This window comes from Onychomys torridus, chromosome 1, assembly GCF_903995425.1.
Source record: "Onychomys torridus chromosome 1, mOncTor1.1, whole genome shotgun sequence".
In the NCBI taxonomy this organism is placed as follows: domain Eukaryota; kingdom Metazoa; phylum Chordata; class Mammalia; order Rodentia; family Cricetidae; genus Onychomys; species Onychomys torridus.
Genome location: NC_050443.1, coordinates 146,331,339 through 146,356,781, shown reverse-complemented (window position 1 = coordinate 146,356,781; position 25,443 = coordinate 146,331,339). Strand labels below are relative to the sequence as shown.

The window sequence follows — 25,443 nt, the reverse complement described above, 5'->3', positions numbered from 1 at the left end:
TGCTTAATAACATTTGTGTATATTTCATATAAGTATTATTCCTAAAATGAATGTGATATTCTGTCCTCTGAGTTTGTATAGTGTATTTTACTATGCCAATCAGTTTAGAGATTCTGTGCTTGTAGGGTTTCTTCAAGCTATGTACTGTGGCCCATCCCTGGATCCAAACCCCCAGGAAGTTCAGACAGGAGGATTACAAGTTGGAGACAGGGCTGCAAAGGGAGCCTGTCTTGAAAAATATCTTTGCTTTCCTGTTGTAACTGTGGAAGAATGGGAATGATGCTAAAGGGAAGAAGAAACATGCACATTTAGAGATCACATCTCATTTCTCTTGTTAAGTACTGGTAACTTGTATATTTCCCATATTTTACTGCATTGTGAATCCCTGGTTGGGGTAGATGTTATAGGGGGTCAGAGTCTGGGGAGGTGGGGGTCAGAAGTGGCTACAGCAGTATGGTTTCTTTAGGATCTTGTTCCTCTTCTGCTGCAGCATTGTGTAGAGTACATATACTTCTTAAGGATCAATATTTTATTACTTTACTAAAATGTTTATTGCATTTCATTAAATTATTTCATTTATCTTCAAGATAAAGTATCTGAAATTTTTGTTCATTAGTACAAAATTATTGAATTAAAAATTATTAGATTAAAAAAATTCTTTTTCATGAGCCAGCAATTGTGCTTTAGGAATGTTCATGTGTGATTCTTTTTTTTTTTTTTTTTTTTAAGCATAAGCTGGCATTGAACTCTTGAATATTCTGCCTCAGCCTCCCAAGTGCTAGGACTAAAGGTGTGCCATCACACTTATTTGTAAGTTATTTTTTAATCTGTGTCTTTATAACTTTCCTTTGTATAGATGTATTTGTGGATATATCTTTGATAACAAAATGTAACCTTTTCCTCTGCCTTTATTGTGCTGACATTTTTAACATCAGCCTTCTACTTATTAGTTTCTGTTTATGGCTGATGAAAATTTTGATGAGTTTTAATAAAATGTCATCCTTAGGGTTATTAATAAAGCCAAACTATTATACTAGCAATCTGGACATCTCCTTTATAATTTTAAATGTACTTACAGCATGTATTTTAATGTGGTGTGGAGAATATATTTTATATATATTAAATATATAAAAAAATAAAAAAATTTGATTTTTGTGATTATGTGTCATATCTCTCAATGTCTTGTCTTACAGAATCACATTTTTAAGATGCTTGTAAAAATGGAATTTAGCGTCAGGCAGTGGTGGCGCATACCTTTAATCCCAGCACTCAGGAGGCAGAGGCAGGTGGATATCTGTGAGTTCGAGGCCAGCCTGGTCTACAAAGCAAGTTCTAGGAAAAGCTACACAGAGAAACCCTGTTTCAACCCCCCCCCCCCAACAAAAAAAAAGGAATTTAGCTCAGATACTCTTTTATGTGTGCGTATATCATGTGCACATTTAGGAAGTTATTTCAATGCACATTTTGTTGAGGGCTGAAGAAGGTTGTCATTGTTCTCTCCTTCTGTCTTCTGCATTGTCATCATCGTGGAGTCACACTAGGAACTGCCCATCACCACACTGTTCTGGTTGTTCTCTTGAGGCAGAGGATTTAGGGGATATGGTAGGTTCTCCAGGTGACCTCTGTGTGAGGTTTGCAAGTTTTTATTAGTGCTTCCCATTGTGTGGTGATTTTTCAGAGGCCACTTTGGCTAATGGCTACATGTGCCAGAGTAGATAAAGACAAAAAGTACAGTTCATTTCAGTTAAACTGGGTTCAACATTATGTTGCTGGATTAACATTCCATCATTCTGAGCTTCAGAAGTTTGCTGAGTGTTGGAAGTTTTGAAACTTTTAGATAATATTGAATAAGTGACTGTGATAATGTGGCTTTATCTCTGAGCAGAGACTTGGGCCATCTACCTTCCAAGTGAGGTGTGATTCTTTTATCTTTGCATTTAGAAAGAGAATTTTTGATTAATGTTAGTTTGCATGAGTATTTTATTTTATTTGGAGTTTAAAGAAATGCAAGTGACCATGGACTGGAGGTGATGATCAGAGTAGCTTGTGAGAGAAGGCTGGTGTTTTCATCCTGATACCCAGCTCACCTTTTTTCTTGTAGTCCTATAATATAGCAGTAAAGTAAGATTTCTTTCGTACACAGTCTAAGCCTTTTCATAAAGTTGTGCTTACGTCAATTTCCATTGCTGTCTGGAATTTCCCTTGGATACATTATATAAAAACTTTGGAAGTTATAGTTTACCCTATGGTTTGCAGACATTTGAAATGATGCCCATAGGTGGCACCCCATGCCCAGAACACCACTTTGGTCTGTAGAAATGGAGTAAAAATGAGAGTAAGTGGGAGTGGGATTGTGTAATTGGAAACACTAAAATATAGACAGAAAAAAAGGTGTCATTTCAGGGCTGTATGTGATTCCCAGTTTGCCATATACAGCAAATCTAATAATGCCACTAGTATTTGATTGTAAAACATTTTATCAGAATGTAAGACATATTTAGATATTTCAGTATGTAAGTTTTTAATCTTTATCAGTTGTTTAATAAAGGATTTATATAAGTTGAGTATTTGGTGCCATTATTATTTCAGTTAATTTAGGAATTGTGAACTAGTTTAGATTTCTATTAAGATATATTTTGAAAAGAAAATAAAGAAATGGAATATGTTAGATACAAAATTGTATGTTATGTGAATATAGTTTTAATGTTTCAAATTATAGAAGGCTACAAAATGATGAATAATGCTTGGGCATATGACAGGATAAAACCATAGGAGGTAATGAAAACTGAATGAAATTAGTAGAAAAATTATAAGTAAAGATTAAACAAAGGTAGGTGAATAAATCATTGTGAACAGTGAAATAATCAGTTGAATTGAGGTATCTACAGATAGATATGTCTATAGTTATAGATTGAATTTTAACTAGTAGGAGGTGAGGAAGGGACCCCTTAGGATTTGTGTGTGTGTGTGTGTGTGTGTGTGTGTGTGTATGTGTGCGACCACTTTTAATTTTTTTTCACAAATATTTATGATAAGACTTTGATACCTTGATTTTTTTGTTATATAAAACTTAACTTTCTAGAAGTTATGTATAGAAAAGGAGCAGCTTAAGATGTTGCGTCAACATCTTGTTTTTATTATTATAAAAGAATACAATATTAGTATATAAAATAATCAAAATTCACATCTTCAATTGGACTCTCTGGTTATCTTATATTTAAAACTGTACATTTGGGAAACTAGTATATTGTATATGTACTATAAATATATTTTCTTCAGATGTTTATGTTTTGGAATATGTCAAAGATATCAAAGTTTTGTCTCGATCCTCAAATGCCGTATGATGAATGCCTTCTTTATGCTCAACTTGAGTCCCTGTCTTAGCTTAGCTGTTGTGCTGTCATTTTCCTAGATGAAGACAAGAGACGAATGACTCTCAATACAGATGCATGTGTTCTCAAATGACATACATATGCCAGTTCCACTAGGGACATAATTAGGATATCTTCTTCATCTTAAAGTCAGAGGGCTTACATTTTATGTGCACTGTGGAGGTTATTTAGATGAACCCTTTCCCTGTCTCCCACTTGCTTTAGAGATAAGAAAACTGAGGGTAAATGACTTCTATGATGAAGCTCATACACTTCACTCTGATACATTTCATATAGCAAGTGCAAAACTTTCCTTACAGGCAAACACCACAAGTGTGATGCTTTTACAATTCTGTTCTTCTTTTAGTTTATAATTTCCCTATTTTTCTAGAGAATGCAAACATTTATAATTCTACATTCTAAATTCAAGTACTTTAAAAATTTTCCAACTGTAAGTTTGGGTATAAGAATCATTTCATTGTTCTGTTTTGTAGTTATTTAGAAGTAAATTTAATTAATAACCTTTAAAACCCTTTAAAGGTTGTACAATAAATGAAAATACAGTATTGAAAGCTACACTTTTGTCCCTGTCATTTCTAAATTTTTTGATATGAAATGCTCAGGCTTGGTGTGTACATTTTCACTTTTGCAAATGAAAATGGAGTCCAGGATCTCATCCACTTAGCATCTGCTCTGCCACAAGTTACCCCCCAGCTCTTCTACTGATTCTAATCATTCTGAGGACTAGTATGAAAATCAGTTTGTTAATTTAAAAAATGGAAATGCTTATTCTTGTGGGTTACTCTGTAGTGAAGCCAAAGTGAACTAATTGACACTTGATAGAGTTCACACAAGCCGAGACTTGCCAAGCTGGGCTTTAAAGGTGCTGCAGTACTCTTCAATAAGAATGAGCACACCAAAAGAATGAATATGTGAATTCCCTGCCCTTAACTCCATAGCAATGGGAAGCAACACATTCAGCCATGCTATTATATCATATTTAATTTTGTAACTTTAGTTTTTGGAAGAATATTTTTGTTTACCAATCAATAGTATGAGACTAGTATGGCTGGAATAAGTAATTACCAAGACTTTGAATTACTCTCCATGCCTCCCTGATGTAGAATTAGTAGTAAATCTTTGACCTCAAGCTTAAACTGAATTTGCTCTCCTTTTTGTGATAAAGGTGAATAATTTGCGTGTTAGTTATGTGAAGCAGTCCATCTAAGATTTACCAAGAAGGTTGACAAGTGAACTTTCCAGCACAGCCTGATTTCTCTGCAGTCTAATTTGTGGCACCAAATCTGAAAGATACATTTATATAAAGCAAGAGCAGGCTTCCTATGGGGGAAAACCATTTGTCACTTGCTCTTAACAAGGTAAATCCCCATAGACAGACCTTCTTGTAAAACTGTTCCCTGTGGATTTATTCTCAACTTCAATATAAAAGGAGATATGGTAAACAAAGGTATGATGAAATATTAGTTAGCTCTTGCATTTTTGTTGGAAAGTTCCCAATTCTTACTCTCTGAGGTTTAAAACAGTACAATTTCATATGAATTAAGTGGGACTCAGAATAGAGTGCATAGTGCTGCTTTGTGCTTATTTGATGATCTTGTTTTGTGGAAAGTGGTCAGAACAATTTATGTTTACATTTAAATGTGTTTTTGTTGATAGTATATTTACTGGGCCATATAATGGAAAATAGAAGTGTTAAAAGTATAATACAGATGAAGAGAGTGCCAAATCCTTTCAGGCAGCGAATCGAAATCCGAATATAGAGGATAAATTAATAGAGTACATATTAGACTGTTGAATCTGTTGTGTATACAGAAGGAGAGTCTAAACAGGAAATGTGCTCTTATACTATGCATTTATGCCCTGAGTTATGTTTGTTTGCTTCAACTGATATATACTCACATTAGTGTATATTTATATTAATGTGTCTTTTAACAATTTTTATTTTTAAAACAAAGGTTTATATTTCTCTGGGTCAGAATCTTTTAGAGCAGTGGTTCTCAACATTCCTAGTGCTGTGACTCTTTAAAACAGCTCCTCATGGTGTGACACCCCACCATAAAATTATTTCATTGCAACTTCATAACTTTAATTTTGCTACTATATGAATTGTAATGTAAATATCTGATAGGCTAGGAATCTGAGATGTGACCAGGTCATGACACACAGATTGAGAACCACTGTTTTAAGTTTCCTCTCTGCCTATTTACTAGAATAATTAAAAAGTATTTATTCCATTCTACATTTTGCCACAAAACTGCTTAGCTTTGGCTGACTGGAGGTTGTAGTCTCATATGCATTTCATCTATTTTACTACTCTACTCTGTAGTTCCATATCTCCAGCCAGCCTGGCTCAGCTGCACTAGGAACTGATTAAGAATGTGAATCTTGAAATGAGCACACCTGGGTTAGAAATCCAGCCTCCACTACTGACCAGGACTTTAACCCTTGGGAAGACTTCAAGTCTGAAATAGACCTGACAGTTCAGCCTTGAAAGAATGTTTGGAAGGCCCCATTGTATGATGCATATAAAATCGCTGTTTGACTTAGAAGTGAGCAAGTAAGGGAGAGTTGCTTGCACTGCCCCAGCATGGTCTCCTGAATTGTGCCTTGCTGCTCCTGTTCTCTTAACATTTTGTTCTCAGTCTTTATTTTCCTAGAGTGCATTTACCAAATTAAGTTTCTCTTAGGTAAGGTTAAGAGTGATCTCCAACTTAATGGACTTACTTATAACAAACTTGTTTTCCAGGGTACTAATTAGGAATTGTGTTTTATAGTTTTGTTTATAAATGTTTGACATTTTCAAATTGTAAGCTTCTTGAGGGCAAAGATTATGTATTTGGTTATGTATATAAATTCAGTATCAGAACTAGTGTTCTTTGCTAGTAGAAGAAATCAATCATTAATTTGTTGATTAAGCCTCAGATTGCATTCTGTAATCAACTATTTTATCTCTTATTATATCTAAAAAGTTTAATTACCATTAGAACAGTACATTTTATGAGTATCATTGCATATATTTACTTGTTTTTGTGCAAAATACATTTAATGCATAAATGAAGTAATTTTGTCATTTTGTTAAATGCAATACTACTTAGTTAACAGTATATTTGCGTTGACTTTAAGTCTCTTTTATCTTTTCAAATGGCATTTTGTTCCCTTACTCTATATGCACATATGAATTCCATCTGCCTGTAGGTTTTCTGTAGCATCTTGGCAATGTAGTATTGGCAGTTGAATGCTTCATCAAATTTGGTTGTAGTAGGTGCATGTAGTTCTAATTCTGCTTATCATATGAGGGATTGGGGGAATTTGGGGATTTTGCCTTTTGGGAAACTACACTGAATACTCTACATTTCTTGTGTTTTTCTCTTTGCTGCCCATCTTGACTGTGTCCATTAGGATGTTAAACTGTAGAAGCAATAGGGCTTGAGTACCATTGCCATGAATGGGGTAACTACTGAACTCAGAATGGAGTTCTTACAGTAGTCACGCCTGGGACGCAGCTGTGGCATTTAAAGTAAGATTGTATTATGGAAAGTTATCAGCCATGAAACCTATACAGAGTTTAAATCAAGAGCAATCTTTGTTTTATGTGAAGCAGTAATTTAAAAGCCCCCCGTTTTTGGTCAGTATATTTTCATCATGTACCATCACTTTAGGTGGTAATTTTGCTAAGTTACTACTGATTTTAGGAGGAACTCAAATTTATATAACAGGTTTTAAAGTATACATCCATGTTCATTATTACTATTTTATGAATGTGAATGTTGTTTGTGAGGTGCCATGTATGCGTGTGTGCGCATGTGGAGACCCAAGGTTCAGTATGGGTGTTGGGTGTCTTTGTCTATTGTTTTTCCACTTTGTAGAAGCAGTGTCTCTCACTTTACCTTGTGCTCTAATGGTGGTAACCAGCCAGCCAAGTTAGCAGTCCTCCCAGGGGATCCCCCTGCCTCTGCCTCTGCCTCTCCACTGCTGGAATTGCAGGCAGAGTATGCCTGCCTGTATTTTACATGAATTTTGAGATCCTAACTCTAGCCATACACTAGTAAGGCAAGTTCTTTACCCTCTGAACTATCGCTCTAGCCTCTTTACTAGACTCTGTAATTTAAAAATTAAAAATATGTGTGTAAAATGTGCATTTGTGTGTGGGTGTGGGTGCATGTGTTGTAGTGAGTTTGAAGGTAAGAGAACAACCTCTGAGGTCATTCCTGAGACACCTTCTACCTTTTGTTTGAGACAGGGTCTTATTGGCCTGACCTTTGGCTGGGTAGGTGGGCCTTGAGTGTCTAGGGTTTTGCCATCACTGGGATTGTCAGGGTGGACTACTGTGCCCTTTGGTTTACATGGGTTCTGCAGATCTAGACTCTGGTCCTCCAGCTCACTTATTGACTCATTTCTCTACCCTCATTTCCACTCTTTACATCCATGCATTTATTGAGCAATTGACATAGAACGAACCAAGAAGTGAACTACTGTAGATACAGCAGTGAGCAAAATGGATTAGGCCTCTGCCCTGGAAGAGTTATCAAACAACTGAAGGGAAAGGAGGAAGAAAATAAAGGGAAATGGATTCTAGTAGTTGGTTCTTAATTCTGTGGAGAGGAATCAGGTGAGGAGGGAGTGTAGAGACAGATGAGGGGGTGGAGAACTGTCTGTGTTAAACAGGGCAATGCAGACTTTGAAGACATTTGAACAAAGATGCTACAGTGGTGAGTCTTCGGGTGTTTCTTCAAATATGACTGTGTGTGTGTTAGACTATGGATGAGTGATTGATTGATGTTAGCCTTTTTGCTATATTATCAGTTCTATTTTTTTCTCCCATTTGTTCTCATGGCATATTCTGCTTTTTGAGTTAGACTTTTGTTTTAAATTTTTATATGTCTTTATCTGAAAAAAAATTTTTTGTCTGTGGTTACTGACTAGAAATACAGGATTTTAAAGAAATAAGCACTTGAGAGACTTGGAAAATAAATCCTTCAGGCATCCAAGTTTAAGATTGATTCTTCTTAAAAACCTAAACCTGTAACTATTGCTAAAATGTATTCTAAATACTTGAACAGAACTCACGTGCAAAGGAGAAAATATAAAAATTGTAATGAATAGACTTGGCCAGACTACAGCTTGATTAGTTGTCCTCTGAATTTGCTTATGTGTAGCTTTAACGTGGAAAAAACCTTTATGATGGATTCTATTTTAAAAGTATCACTCCTGTCCTAAAACTTTAATATCATTGCTTGTATGGTATAGGCACCATAGCTCATCTATAGTTACATTCATGAGCTAAATTTATTTATAAAACTTTGGATATGCCAATAGAGAAAGGATTATTTAGATAAATAAAAGTTACTGGTGAAGGCATATTGTCTTGAATTTTGCTATTTTGACTAATGATTGTCATTTTGATATTTTAAGTGTAGAATTTTCAGTGTGCTCATGTCAAAATCATATTTTCCTTTTCAACTCATTGGAAAGTATTCAGCATTATTTGCCATTGTGAAATACACAGCTTCATGTTTGAGGCTATTTTTTTGCGCATGGTACATATATTTAATATGAGCTAAATATATGGTGTGTATGTGCCTACGAATGTACATGCCACTGCATGCTGTGGAGGAAAAAAGGACAACTTGAGAGAATAGGTTATTTTCATCTACCATGTGTGTCCTGGTGAAATAATTTGAAGAAGCAAACTGAGGAAACATTGTTTTATATGAAAGGAAACATTGGGTTCAGTTCTCACCACTGTCAGAAGAAAGGAGAAACCTTGTATGTATGTCCCTTGGGATGTCTTTTTTCTCTTATAGTTTCAAAGTTATAATTAGTACTGAGATGAATTGTTACTTTCAAGTCATTGATTATGTGATGTGTCAAAGGCAGATAGTTCTCTATTTAGAACTTAGTTCTGTTTAACATTTACTGAGGATATATATAGGAAGTAAAAGTAGAAAGGTAGGTATTTGAGTAGATAGGGTGACAAATCCAGGATTTATAAGAGAAGGCAGAATTGCATAGCTCAGCATGTTTCCTAAACTTTCATGGCTTCGTTTCCTTTAAGGATGTCATACTTCACATAGCAGCTGTACAGCCTCAAGGAGACAAGGACCAATGAGTACCAGAAAACACTCTCCAGCCAGACTTAGAATGTTACATATATACCTTCACTTATTTTTTTATCCTGTTGTCTTTTAATTAATTTTACTTAACAAGATCCTAAACTTCAAAATATCGTACACCTAATTTAGAAGTTTACTTTTATTAGATCAGTTTTTTTTTTTTTTTCTGAGCAGATTGGAACAGTGTATTATATTTGTCAAATAATTGACCAAGTGTTAAATAACTACTTTGGAACTTAATAATTTGCCAATACATGCTCTTTGAATAATATGTTTCCAAGTCAAATGTGGCTTTAATAACTATTGGTTACTATGTATGTATGTCTATAATTTATGTATTTTATTGTTTTGATCTTAACTATGAAACCAACATTAAAATTGCTTCAGAAATATTTTCATATCAACAGTGTCTTCAGCTTTAGAATTAAATAAAAATTTGTTAGGCATGAGCATTAGAAAGTATTCCAGTTATTTTTTTTTGGGAAATTAACTAGAGTCTGTACTTGGTTTTTACATCATGTGTCTACTGACATCCCTGAATCCTGAAAAGGAGGATTTTTCTGAGTTGTTGCACCTTTATTAGGAAGTAAGAATGACACAAGGAATATAAAGTCATTGAATATAGGCTTTTCTCTTGGTTTTCTTTGGCTTCACCTCTGTAAAGTGAATGTCCATGCATCTTCCCACCTGCCCTCTCTCCAGTACTCTCTTTCTGGTGGTTGTTGTTTCTGTCACACTTTCCGGGCTGACAGTGCTTATTGCTCTGCGTTCACGTTGGCTTCATTTACAAATGCCAGTTCTGAATCTTAGCCCGTCCTCTTTGGCTCAGGCAGAGTTCTTTGGTCAGACTTTGCATTTCAGTCTCCTTGAGCTCTCCTTTTGGATTCACTGTCTTTGTTTTGGGATGGTTGTTCTGATGGTCTCCTGTTTGTTGCTTCTGGATACTCTGAGCTTGTTTCCTTTCCTCCTGCTCCTATGGAGTGCAATGAGAAGAAATGAAAGTAATTCTGGGAGCTACCCATGCTCTTTGAAAGTGAGGAAGGTAGGTGTTGACAGATGGCAGTGTTGCCAGCTCTAATGTCAGGAGAAGGGCTAAAGGTTGTGATGAAGACGGAGAAAGGGCCCGTCGGAAGTTTTCCAAATTGATTTTTCAGCTTGAAAAATTGCAGGCAATATTAAACTAGAATGTCAATGGAAAATCCTGGATACATTTTTAAAAGTTGGGTTGTTGTTACTTATCTTTTCTTGTACAGTCTTTGGTATTTTATGATACTACACCTTTACCTTTTTCTCCCACTGCTTTATGAAAAAGGGCCTAATGTTTGTAAATGCATAAGTGGTGCAGTTTCCTCTTTGAAAGGTGGCAGTAGGGCTTCCCTACTCGATGCCACTTCTCAGTGTGCTTCTCACAACTGTTTAGATTCCATGATTCCTTTGTCTAATATACATTTACTTCTAAATTTAAATAAAACAGTTTCTAATGCAGTGAGAGTTGTGTGAATAATTTACTCAGCATATCTTAAAACTATAGAAATTTTGTGATAGGGTACCATAGATTCTTGAATTATGTAAAAACATTGCTGATCCACTGAGATGAATAGAGAAACAAAAATGTTTTTCCAGTAAAGTGAAATTTAGAATTTTTAAAAAAATAATTTCATTGCTACTACTTTTGTATCTATTGACTTGCTAAGTTTACCTTCCTATTGTTGGTCTTATAATAGATTTTGAAAAATCAAACTTGGCACTGTTCTACAGCCCCACCCCCACCAAAACTTGCTGAGTTCGTTTATATTTATTATACCCTTTTATGGACTATATGGAAAGAAAAACCTGGGGTGGTAGATGGTATAATTGAAATGTAGATCATAATCTCTGTTTGTTTTACCAAATTAGTTAGGGGTTCTGAGGATACATTTTGAATATTTGTGTATATTTATCATTTTGTCTCTTTGTTAGAAATCTCTCGGTGTGACTTGTTTTTAATAGGATGTGTCTTGAATTGTGGGCCAATCACTCTTGAAAAGTATTAAGCCCTTTAAACACACTGGTCAGCCCCACAGAGAGAAGCCTACAGGTTTATTAGCACTGCTTGGCCTGAAAGCACAGCATACCCTTTTAGGTTGCACAGCAACAGACTCCTAGCAACCATAATAGATTGAATTTCTAAGAGTGACTGGGCCGGATGTAATAATAAAGCAGGAGGTACAAACAGTTGTCATGGTTTTCTTTTCACAGCAAGCTAGTTTGATTTAGGGAAGCTTAGCTTTTCAAACATGGGCAAACTTCTAATAAAACTATTACTGTTTGGGCATAGGACTTTTGATATTACCATAGCAATAGTGATACCCAAATTTAAGAGTCATAGATTAATAATATGCCCATAATAAAACAAAAGTTACAAGAATTATCTAAAGTTTTCAGGAGAAAGTTTTTAAAAGGACATTATCATAAACTTAAATTAGAATCAGAGCCAGATAATCCTCATAACCCTTTTAAAAATAAAAATATCATGATATTTATGCTTTCTCTCTTTTTGACATTCTATTTTTATTTTTACTGTAATTCCCTGTCATTTTATGTTGTGATGTAATTGAACATTCATATAAAACTGATCATTTTAAAAATTTCAAAATATTAAAAAGACAGCTTATTTGAACTGTTTTGAGGTTATAAACCAATTGAAGCAGAATTTACTAATGAAACAATAAAGAAGTAAAGTATTTAATCTTTTACAGTGATAGGAAAAGCACTGTGGTTTGTCTACAGATGTACTGCTCTAACTTCTCAGCAATCTTTCTTTTTAGTCAATGTGTGTTTACTAATGTTGCTATGAAAAGGAACTTAATTCAAATATATTCACAGTCTGAAGAAGGATACTTCCATCAAAGAAAGAGTCTCATAGAGCTGTTGGTGTGGATTGTAGAGCTCCAGCCTTTGACAGCAATAAGCTGTAAATATACACACATGCTAATCCCCCTGACTTGTTCATCTGTGTGTCAGATTTGGAAGACTGTAAAGTGGCAGTTGTAGTGAAGACTAGCAATTACAGTAAAGAGCAGAAATTAGGTATTTGTGACCTATTCTAGTTCATTAAAAGACTTCCTTATTAAAATGGTACTGCTTACTCTGATTACTTGACAGCTGCCCAAAGCAGATGAGAAAACACACAGTTTCAGCTAAAGGTAAAATCAACCTCTTAAGCAAGCTTACAGCTTAGAGTAAATGGTATAGGATAAGCCATTTTTTAACAATAAATTTGCTTTTGGGAGAAATGTTTATCAGTGGCTAAATAGTATGCTTCCTTAGCATCCATCTAGGAAGGAGCTCACCAACAGGGGATTTTCCCACTGAGATGTCTTACAATGAGCATCTGAGATCACACTAGTGTTCTACTAGACAATTTACTTTGAGGGATATAGATCTAGGGAGCAGTATGGCTTCAAGTAAGCATTACCCCCTCCCAACCCCCAAGCACAACTCACACTTTAGAAGCCCCATCACTATGTTATTTATGTAATCTAAATGTTCATTATTTCAAGCCAGTTTAGCCGTTTTAATAAGTTTTAAAATGAAATATAATAGGTCACACACAACTAATTTCTGTACTTTATTGTTATTGCTAGTCTTTACTACAACTTACACTTTAACAGTCTTCCAAATGCTGACACACACACACAAAAATGAACAAATCAGGAGTATTAGCATGTGTGTATATCTACAGGTTATTGCTGTCAAAGGCTGGAGTTCTACTCTCCAGTAAGAGTAGGGAGTTCAGTACTTGAACTTTAAGCATCCCATTCACAATAATGAATTGTTTGCTTTTACTAGACAAAATTTTTATCTTCTATGGCTCTTGTTAACTTAGTAATGTTTCTGTTTGGAAAACACACAGTGTACCTACCAATTCCTGTTTCTTTGTATCTTCTACACTATCAAGTATGGGACAACCACTGTGTAGAAAATTCTGTGAATACCAAATTACACTTCACTATTGAAGACACAAACACTGGCTTAGTATGAAATTGATGTATGCAAAATTGATTTGTCAGAATTTACAATATTAATAGAAAGCTGTTGTATCTGTATGGAACTGTGTAATTCCCACAAAGACCCAAACTAAGCTATGTGAGACACCCAGGATTAATTCTGTTACGTACAAGTTGAGTTTTCAGCTTAGTAAATATCTGGCCCAAGTTGGATGAGTTTTGCTACCTTATATAATTCAAAGAGAAGAATGTGAGGCCTAGTTTCTTTTTAATAAAAAACTTTAACTTAAGCCCCAGTTTGTTGTTTGGTAGCTAATTGTATAAATAAATATTCCTTTGATTCCAAGTTTTTAAAAATGTAAAAATGGGGATGCTGTGTACTCTATAGAGCTATAAAATGAAAGATAAGTAAAAAATAAATGAACTAAGAATAAAAAGAACTTGTGTCCATCTAGTTAATTTGAAAAGTGATAATATTCTTTTTTTAAATACAATTTTTCTACTTTTTATTTTATTTGTATGGGTGTTTTACCTTCATATATGTCTGTGCACCATGTACATGCAGTGCCTGTGGAAGCCAGAAGAAGGTGTTGGATCCCTGGGACAGGAGTTATAGACATTTGTGAGCCACTCAGAAATTAATATGGACCCTCTGGAAGAGCAGTCAGTGCCCTTAACCACGAGCTAACTTCCAGTCCTGATATTGTCATTTGTATTGTGTCTCATCACTGTCATGTAAGATGTGAGGAAAGTATTTCAGGAGAGAGCAATTACTGAAAATAATACCACAGACCTAGAATGTGGTGGTATTGTGTTCCCCAAAATATTGTGCACCCTAATAAATTTCTTTGGGGTCAGAGAACAGACAGCTACTAGATACAGAAAGCTAGAAAATGGTGGCACTCACGCCTTTAATCCTAGCATTCCAGAGACAGAAATCCCTCTGGATCTCTGTGAGTTCAAGGTCACAATGGAAACAACCAGACTCGGTGACTCACGCCTTTAATCCCAGGGAATGATGGCAAAACAAGAAAGATATATAAGGCGTGAGGACTAGAAACTAGAAGCATTTGGCTGGTTAAGCATTCAGGCTTTTGAGCAGTTCAGCTGAGACCTATTCAGATGAGGACACAGAGGTTTCCAATCTGAGGAAACAAGATCAGCTGAGAAGTTGGCAAGGTGAGGTAGCTGTGGCTTGTTCTGCTTCTCTGATTATCCAGCATTCACCCCAATAACTGGCTCAGGTTTGATTTTATTAATGACTGTCTAAGATTCCTGCTATACTAGACTTCATAAAAACATTGTTTTCAAAGAGATGTATGATATATTAATTCATTTCAGTACTGCTTAGTAGTAAAAAATTAATGTATAAAGTGACTTCTCTTGTCTACATCTTGGGTCCACATTTTTAAAAATTATAAGAACCGGAAAGTGAATGCTAACATGTTAAATGTTAGCCTATTCACGATTTTGATAGAATTTCAAAGGACAGAGCATACTTCTGTTATTTTGGTAAATAGGTACAATGAGGCCTTTCTCTACACATGTAAATATGTATAGTGAGCCTCTCTGCAACATTGTTTTTCGATGTGAAAACTAAGTGAAGATGTGCCTACACTGGCTAGGTTTAGCATCTTATGTTGAAGTAAGAGAATTGACAGTGATCAGAATTGCTGTTAAGAATTAAAGTAGTCGAGGCCAGCCTGGGCTACCAAGTGAGCTCCAGGAAAAGGCACAAAGCTACACAGGGAAACCCTGTCTCGAACCCCCCCCCCCCAAAAAAAAATGAATAGATAAAAAAATTCATTATCTTATGCCAGGCGGTGATGGCGCACACTTTTAATCCCAGCACTCGGGGAGGCAGAGGCAGGCAGATCTCTGAGTTCGAGGCCAGCCTGGACTACCAAGTGAGTTCCAGGAAAGGCGCAAATCTACACAGAGAAACCCTGTCTCGAAAAACAAACAAAACACACAAAAAAAAAAGAATTAAAGCAGCCTTGGAGGCATAGTAAATAGATTGGTTACCTTTGGTACAGTTTGGTCTAGTTTAAAGAACGTTCAACTTTTTCTTGTAGTTAATTTAATAAAACTCATTTATGTTTTTCTATATTCTATTGTTAGTGCCATATTCTGTTATAAATGTGATGAAGGTATTTGATTAAATGAGAAGGTAGTATTCAAAAGAATACAAATGGCTTGAAATATAATAGAAGTAGCTAATGGGAATTAAACTATTTATAAGCAATGACTATCTGACTTCATATTTATGAGGGATGTAATTCCTGCCTGTGTTTAAGGAAAAGCAAAGGTCTTGGATGTGGTTATCAAGTGAAGAATACATGGATAAGGCAAATTTACCCTAAGCCAGGGCAAACAACACTTAATGTTAGGAAATACTGTCTGCAGTAAAGCCACTAGCCGTTACTTGTGGTTTCTGTAGACCACAAGTAATTTTTTTCTCAAGAACAATTTGTATGCTTATATTGTTGAACTCTTTAATTCCATTTTAAAGAATGAAGCACTGTTAAAAATACTAAATTCAGAATGTTTTATAATTGGAAACTTTAAAAATTAATGTTTTATTTGAAACTTTTCATGTAACATATTTTGATAATATTCTTTTCTCTTCCCCAACTCCTCCCATATCTATCCTACCTCCTTACCCATCCAGCTTATGTTTGTGTGTACATGCTCGCTCTCTCTCAAAATACCAAAAGAAAAAGCATACCCCGACACAAAAACAAAACAAAACAAAAACCATGGAATCTGTCTTGTGTTGGCCTTCCATGGAGTATGGGATGTATTTGGTGTCACTGAATTGGAGAAAACTGATTTTCCTTTCTTAGCAGGTATCAGTTGCAAATAGGCTCTTGGTTAGGGATGGGAATTTGTGTCTACTTTCCCTTCTCAGTGCTAGAATTTTGCCTGGTTTGAACCTGTATAGGACTTGTGCATGCTATCAGTCTCTGTGAGTTCATATGTTTTTCAGTCCTGTTGTATCATGAAGATACTGTTTCCTTGGAGTTGTCCACCAGCTTTGGCTCTTATGCATAGATAAATAAATATGTAGTTATATACCTGTATAATTAGCAATTATGTTGTTTAAAGTCATTGTGAAACATGTACTTACTTCATTTATAATATATACAATAAAGTTCATTTCAGAAAACAGTCACAGTGTAACAGGCATATCTGATAATAGAGTTTAAATTGTCCAGTTCTTCTTGAGAAAGTGGATGTATTAATTAGAATAGATGATTTCATTTTGCTGAATCCGGCTTGTAATCCTCTAGATACACAGACACCTGTGATTATTTTGTGAGCCTTGTCTTTAGTTAGTCCTAAATATGTGTATTTAGATTTGCTGCCTGTTCATATAGACTCAGCTGTGCCTGTTTGCTTTGTTATTTTTCCAAGTTTAATGGACCAATATAAAAATTTATGGCAACTGTCACTTAATGTCACTTCTACCTTTAAGGAAAATGAAAACAAAACTAAATCATGCTAGAAAACTGTGTTGCTGTTTATAGTTGATTATAAGATACACACTATGCTAAACTGACCTGTGATATCATGGAACCAATGTAGGTCCACAAAAATAGTCTGAAGAGGTGTAAACAGATATATAAGTGTGTGTTGTACTGTCCCTGTCACTGTAAGTTGATTCTATTAGAAAAAAGATCAGTGTTTCAAAATAACCTTTTCTGTTTTTCTACCATGAACCAGAAAATCCTTTCAAAAACAAAACTGAAAGAGTACATTACACACACCTTTAATCCTAGCTCTTAGAAGGTAGGGGCAGGGTGATCTTTGTGAATCTGAGGCCATCCTAGTCTATATAGTAAAACCCTAGCTTGAAAGTGTTTTGTTTTGTTTTTTCATAAAATTGCATATTATGTGTATTTTACTAATGTTTTTAGCTTTATGGCCTGTTCATGTTGGCTTTGCTTCCTTATGTCCAAGAAATAATATTTATTTTATGATTTGAGCTAGTATGTATTATCTGTTAATGTAGCTGGAATTCTCTCCAGTCCCGCTTGGGCTGGCAGCCACTCAGACTCAGATAAACACACAGACACTTATATTATTTAAACTGTTTGGCCTAATGGTTCAGGCTTCTTGCTATCTAGTTCTTATATCTTAAATTAACCCATTTCTATTAATGTATATGTTGCCATGTAACTCGTGGCTTACGGGTACTTTACATCTCACTTTCCATGGCTGTGGCTGGTAGTGTCTCCTCACTCAGCCTTCCTGTTCCCAGAATTCTCCTTTCTCTTTGTCCCACCTATACTTTCTGCCTGGTTACTGGCCAATCAGCACTTTATTTATTAACCAACCAGAGCAACACATTCATAGCATAGAGAACATCCCACAGCATGATAATCTTTTCTCATTTCTATTTCTTTAAATACAGAAAGTTAGCAGAATGATTTTCAGAATTGTTCTTTCCTCTTCACATTGTAAAGTACACATTTAAGAAATCTCCTTTTCTTATTTTTTCTCATTTATATATTTTTCTGATAATTAAAACATTTTTACTCTTTGAATTCCAGTTCATTAAAACATATTCCCATTTGTTCTCTGTAAAATCAAAACCAGTATCCTTTTTGGTTTAATTAGATATTTTAAAAAATAGAGATTTTAGTCATACAAAGAGTACTTTTAAATAATTGAGACATATAGTGGTATTTATCATCAAGTGCAGTAATTTAAAATAACAGTTTAAAGATATTTTAAAGAATTTTTATGTTAATCTAATTGTTCTCTGACTATGTTTGAGCTCTTGGTATTACTGGAGTTTTATGAAAAGAATCCCTTGAATTTGGCTGGTTGGAAGACCAGGTGCAACTTGATCACATGTCCTCTATGTCCCTATATAACATAGAGAAACACAAAGAGTAGACTACTTCAATCTGTCATATATAGCATATCGTGTGTGAAATTTTTCAAAAGTGTATATTTAAAATTTTGGAATATGCTTTTCTTAGTGATTGGCAGTGAATATGATGAGGGGCTTTATTCTTTCACAACTATATGTACTAGCGACATTAGATTGTATTATGTAATTCTTTTAAATGCTTCAGGAAACCTGTTTGTCCGTGGTGCTATGGAAACTATAAGAGAACTTCTCTCTGCTGTCTATCACCTAGCCCCTCTGTCACCTCCAGCTGTCTCAGGTAGGAATAAAGGCATGCTGTATTAAAAACTCATATAGCTATCACTCAGAGTTTATAGGAAAACAATGAGAAAGCATCCACACCCTTATATATGAGATAATCAAGTACTTTTCAAGCTTAGAGCAGTTTGGGACCAAATATAGAAGATACAGTCTTTTCTCATTGCTTTGGTACCCATGTGTCACCCTCCATGATGTCTGGATTGGGTATCCTAAAATGGTAGCCAAACAGTTGTACATACTCTCTGCATTTCTATACTAGTTAAATTACCAGATGTTGTGCACATATCAGAATTTACTGAAAGGTAGACAAATAGCAGTCACTTTCTGAAATTTCAGACAATGACATGATGGCACTTGGAGCAGTGGCTATTGACTATTTGGTGACTAATTGGCTAACATGTTTCTGATGATATCATAACTCCTTCACTCAATAATGGGTTTGTTGCTACAGTTTGCTTATGTGAACCTTTGCTTTCATTGCAAACAGTTCTTTAAAGAGAGCCTTTCTTTTGGCATTCAGAAACAAGAAACGAGCTGGGAGGGATGTGTGGTTGTTGGGGGACAAGCTCAGTGTCTGAGCACTTAGAAGTTGTTTATCATTGGTCTCTGAGATGGTGTTTGCATTCAGCTGTTTTCTTATCTTTCCAAATGGTTGAAATTCAATTGCCAGTCCTTTGAAGTTGATAAAATATTATTTTCCATTTCTTTTTTTAAATGAAACATAAACAATTAAAATTGATATTTTCAAGTAATTATATGGTTTACCTTTTAGTAGGCGATCCAATGATCTAGTAATTAAATATGTCTTAATGATTTTAATGTAGTTTACATTTCCCCTATGGTGCTGGTTATTGAACCATGCACGCTTGGCAAATGCTCTGAGCTGTACTCTGAGCAAATTCTCTGACCTCTAGTATGCTTGCTTTTGCTGTGATGTGGATCAGATCTAGTGTCTCTCATGGGCTAAGCAAGTGGCCTATTTCTGAGCTATACTACCATTTCAATTAGTCTTTAAAAGCTACCCTTTCAAGTTTATTTCATAGTCTTATGAACATATATATCCAGTGGAAGATGTGTTGATGTGTGTGTGTGTGTGTGTGTGTGTGTGTGGGGAGAGAGAGAGAGAGAGAGAGAGAGAGAGAGAGAGAGAGAGAGAGAGAAAGAAGAAGGAGGAGGAGGAGGAGGAGGAGGAGGAGGAGGAGGAGGAGGAGGAGGAGGAGGAGGAGGAGAAGAAGAAGAAGAAGAAGAAGAAGAAGAAGAAGAAGAAGAAGAAGAAGAAGAAGAAGAAGGAGAAGAAGAGGAGGAGGAGGAGGAGGAGGAGGAGGAGGGGAGAGGAAGAGGGGAGAGGGGAGAGGAAGAGGGGGAGAGAGGAGACGGGGAGAGGAGAGGGGAGAGAGGAGAGGGGGGAAAGGAGGAGAAAGAGAATGAGTTAGACAGAATCAGAGACAGACATACAGACAGTGAGACAAGAAGAGCTTTGTCTCTGCCTCCCAAATACTGGTATCGCTGGGATTGCAGTTGTATATTCTGATGTGATAGCCTCCATTTCAAACTGTTTCTGTAAATGTAAATGCATCAAAACTTCCCCAGTGCATTTCTCAAAATTTTCTCATGGATTTAAGGTCACAATGAGGTTTTCAGAATGGTGATTAATTTTGTGTCTAAGCCCTCACAACATGATTTGAAACATAACTATGCATTTATGTGTAGGAGTTATAATTTAAGAGCTATAATTTTATCAAAGTATATTTAAAGTACTAGCTCTTTCTTTCAGATAGTTTCCTAGGAAATATTGCAATTTTCTTGTATTTTTCAAACCATTAAGGTTGTTAATCCAATCAATCTGATACTCATTTTACTTACTGATTTTCATAATTGAGAGTATCTGACTATAGACATTGCATATCTAATAATTATACGAACTTAGGTGAATTTGTGAAAGGGTCTTCACAGTATAGTGTTAAAAAGTGATTGCAGAATAGTTTTAGAGAGAACCTAAAGGAAATAGACCAGTGAGTGTGCGGCAGGACTTTTCCTCTGGAAAGTAGTCGAGGAAGCAGCAGAGAACAACCTCATGTGTCTTTCTCCTTACACCACTTTCCTTTGTCTCTGATATTTAGAGCTGCGTTAGTTGTTGTAGCATCAATCTCCTCTGTTGTATATGAGATGAATAAAGTTATAAGGAAGGGGGAATGGAGCAAAGGAAGCAAGTTTGTATGTAGGTCAGCAGTTATAATGTAGCTCATTTACATAGTAGGCCATAATTTACAAGAGTTTTTTGTCTGTTTGGTGTGCGCGTGCGCGCTCATGCGTGTGTGGGTGTGCATGTGTAGTATTTATACTAACTTGCCCTGGTTGGTCAGTTTATGGTGCAGCCATTGTCTCCTTGACGTAAATGGGGAAGCATTGACAGGTGAAGAAACACAATTCAAGTAATGCAGTTCTTAAGTCAATGATGTAGCTGAGGATTGTGATATGACTCTGTTTCCTTCTTCAATCAAAGACTTGTAGAGTCTTTCATATGTAAGTTTCAAGTTGGGTTTTCATGATATACAAAACAAACATTTAATTCTTACTGTATTGTAATAATCTATGAAGTTTCTTATCTACAAACAAAGGAAGAAATCTTAAAATCAATGGTTCTTCAAAACCGTCATGGAATTTAATAAGAGTTAATTGTAAACACAAATTCAAGTTAAACATAGCTATTTAGACTCAAATTTAATTCAATTGTTTAGACTCAATTCATTGTACAAATTGAATATGTGTCTGGAGTTTATGTTCTAAGAAGGCAGTGACATCTGTTTTTCTGAAACTAGTTAATGAGCTTTTAGTTTAGCATGCACAGCTAAACCTCCCTAGGTGGTACTATTCTGTGATTTTTTTTCTCCAGTCTGTTCTGGACAGGGAGTGATTGGGAGAGCCCCCAAAATGACAGCAAAATGCTTTTGATAGGAGTGAGCAAATATTTGCACCACAGGCATGGCTTCTTAATGTGGGTGACTCAAATTTATACTCCAAGTTATTTGCATTTCTCTTATTGTTATGATATGTTTTCTAAAATCAATATAGTGCCATAATACTATGGAGAAAAAAGAATTAATTTCCTTGAAAACTAGACCTATATAGAACAACCTTAAGTTATAGAAAAGGCAGTTTTATTTTGTCATAAAGAAGACCCTCCTTTAAAAGTCTCTAAGCTCTGGAGTAGGCAGACAGATGTTTCAGATATGCCTACTATGTCTTCAAGACTAAAAAAATTAGTTATTCAGTTCTTCTTTAATCATAATGACAATTACTTGGAAAAATGATGCCATATTCCTTTCGTGCTCGTGACTGAGAATGAAATGTGCAATTTATAGGGATGTGTAAATTATTTTCTTAGATATTATTAGGGTTTTTTATTGCTGTGAAGAGACACCATGACCATGGCAACTCTTAGAAAGAAAACATTTAATTGAGGTGGTGGCTTAAAGTTTCAGAGCTTCAGTCCATTATCATCATGACAGGGAGCATGACAGTGTGCAGGCAGACATGGAGCTGGCTACAAGAGTCAGTGGAAGTTGGCTGAATGTCACATTGAGGGAAGCTTGAAAAAAAGAGACCCTAAAGTCTGCCCCCACAGCGACACATTTCTCCAATAAGGGCACATCTCCTAATAGTGCCGCTCCCTTTGGGGACCATTGTCTTTCAAACCACTACAAGTACATTAAGATTAAAAACTATGAGTACATTTGAGATTTAGTACTGAAATTCCTTTGTTATGTAAAAGAAACTTCATGTTGGAGCTGGAGAGATGCTACTCACACAGAGGACCCAAGTTCAGTTCCAGCACCCATATGGCAGTTCTCAACTCTTTATAACTCCTGTTCCGGGGGATCCAACTCCCATCTTGTCCTCCTTGGCACCAGATATGCATGTGGTGCACTTACATATATGCAGACAAACATTTTTAAAGTCTTAAAAAATAAATGATACTATATATTAAAAAAAAAAAAGGATAAAGAATACAGGAGGGACCAAAAATTAGTCAAGAATGAGGCCGAGGCAATACTCCCATCAACTATCTTGGATAGTCTTTCATCTTATGTGCTAACTAGTTAACATTTCATAACGTTGATCTTTAACAGATACTAGGTGTCAGTATCTCATTAAACTCCTATAATCTTCACATTAACTCTCCAAATGAGATGGGTACTGAGATTGTAGATTCTTTACTATTCACTTTTCATATTAAAATGATCTGAAAATCTCCATGTTCCACTCAGTTCCAGGTACACTAATTTGATTGTCAAACCTGAAGTAAATAAGATGAGACTACTTAATGGTTTTTACCTATAATTGAAATATTGATTTATTCCTCTCCAGAAACACCAATATGCATTATAATGGGTTGTCCCAGGAGTACAGATATGTTGAATATTGCTTTCTAAAACCGATCAAATTCATTCATGAGACATCTGGGTAAGGCTTTAGAACAAGTTGCAAACCTATTCATCATGTCATTTTTAAGTTGAGAAGATCGGTCCTAGAAAATATTAGGTAAATGGTTAAATATATAAATAGCATGTTAAGATGTTAAGTAATTTACTGAGTTAAGCACATGGCAAAGTAAAACTCAAAGAAAAATGTAACATTTCTACTTTAAGCCAATCTTATGTTCACTGGTGATTTTGCCACCCAATTAATTGCCAGGGTAAGGAAGGGTACCAGTATGTATGTCTTGAATTGATTGGCACAGTTGATCTTTAGTAGAGAAGGCATATACTTGGATATTTCTAAAGGAAGATTCCCTTTTAAATTTGTGTTTATATGTGGAGCTTTGTGCTCTTCTGTGTGTTTGGTAAGCATGTTTCTGATCATAAACTCTCCCTAAGAAAATGGAGCCCAGATAAAAGAGTTTAACTCCACTAGAGATGGAGAGCTATGATTTGTCTGCTATTACTCTTTTACCTGCCTCTGAATCTCACCATAAATTACTTATTTTACTTTAGTCACTGAAAAATTATTTATTGCCGCTATGTAGTGGACTAGAAATACAACATTGAACAAGAAATGATGGTCCTACCTCAGTAGGCATACTTTACCATTATAGGCGTGACAGTTCTTGAAAAGATGTTGCAGCATCTTTGGTCCAAAATGACCTAAAAACCACTCACCTTTCCCCACTATTGTGGCAACCAAAATGGCTCTGATTATTTACAAAAGATCCCTATGAGGTATGGCATAATGGCATGTAAGTTCAGTAATGATTTAATCTTGGTGTTGTCTATTCCCTATCCAACTTAACTGATTTTCAGGGTTTATTTTATTAGAATCCTGGCTTAATGTAAACCATGGAGAAAGTATAAAAGTTACAAAGGGGAAAATGAGAAGCAATAAAGACAAGCCTTCTGCTCAGAGATTAATGCATGTCTTCAAGGCCTCTGAGTGTGTGCTCCCATTCCTGCTCCTGGATGTACCTCTGCTCACAAGTGAAATGTGTGCTTCGTGACAATTGGCCCATACGGTTTGGTTTCATTAAGAGTATTGAATCATCTATCACATGAAAACTGGAATGCTGACCTAATATGGCTTAGTAACTGTGCATTTAAATGATCAAGTCTTTAGTTTTAGAACTGAGCTGATAACATTATTATCAACATTTGAGTTGTCTTGAGTATTATATTTCTTATATATATCAAAACTCATAATGAGTTCTGGGGTATAAAACAGGATTTTTTTTTTTATACCTGTCTGTATCTTTTATTCATTAGTTCAACAAAAATACACATTTTTAAAGTTTGATACTCCTTGAATAATTTTTCTATGACAATGAATTAAATTTTATATCCTTTTTGGCATTGTATATCAGTTTATTGAAGCAATTATATTATATTCTCCACATATATAAATGGTATCCTATTGGTACTAATTAGTAATTGTATGCCAAGTTTATTTCTTTATTTCTTTAATTATTTCTTTAATAAGAATTCTTAATAATAGAATTACTTCATAAAAGGTAAGTACTTGGGAATATTTTTATCAATTGAAAAATAACTCTTTAGCAAACTTATGTCACTTTTTATCACCAATAATCATATTTTAATGTTGTATTTCTTTGCTGGTTCTCTGATACTAGATGTGATCAATCTTTTTAATTAAAAATTTGCACATCACTTGAAAAATAATATGGGCTTGTATTTCTTTGACTAATGACAAATAACTTTATAAGGCGTACCATATCTGCTGTGATTGAGGGTCTCCCAAAGTTAAAATGTGATTGACAATAGACCTAATGTTTATGTTCTGTCTGAAATGGGATAGTTATGAGAATGTGTTGTAATAAAAGTGATCTGGACCCTGACTGTGTTACTTATTTCTTACAGTACTTCCTTTCTGTTTTCTGCCTTGGGGATGTCTTGGGAAGAGGGCTAGAGCCTGTGGAGAACATCCGCATTCATCCCTTTTCACCTTTGGACTCCTTGTCCCGAGAACCATCAGGAGTAATTATATTTTTAAATTATAATAATTAGTCAGTTAATTTAGTGAGTGTGTTTGAGTGTGTGAACACTCATGCACTGACCATACTGCAGATGTAGGTGAGAGAGGACAACCTGCAGGAGTGGAAGTCAGCTCTGTCCTCTTTGAGCCATCTCACAGGCCAGAAATACTTTTTATAAATCACCTAGTTTTTAATAGTCTGTGATAGTACCAAATATATTAAGACAGCTTTTCTTTCATTGGTTTTACTTTTCCGTTTATACCTTAAGTACATTGTTTTGGGG

General features: G+C 35.3%; 1 protein-coding gene across 9 annotated transcripts in view; it reads left to right on the top strand.

Annotated features, from left to right (window-relative positions):
• Positions 1-25,443, top strand: part of Rfx3 (regulatory factor X3) — a 252,369-nt gene that overhangs the window by 7,954 nt on the left and 218,972 nt on the right. For 2 of the 9 annotated variants that reach the window (XM_036208635.1, XM_036208703.1), the window contains exon 2: positions 18,582-18,674. The exons of 5 other annotated variants lie outside the window; for them this stretch is intronic. In XM_036208635.1, coding sequence (XP_036064528.1) covers positions 18,605-18,674 — 70 coding nt within the window. In that variant the 5' untranslated portion in view covers positions 18,582-18,604. Of the gene's footprint in view, positions 1-10,371; positions 10,548-18,581; positions 18,675-25,443 lie in introns of those variants that run through there. 2 more of the 9 variants (XM_036208660.1, XM_036208673.1) reach the window with 2 other exon arrangements.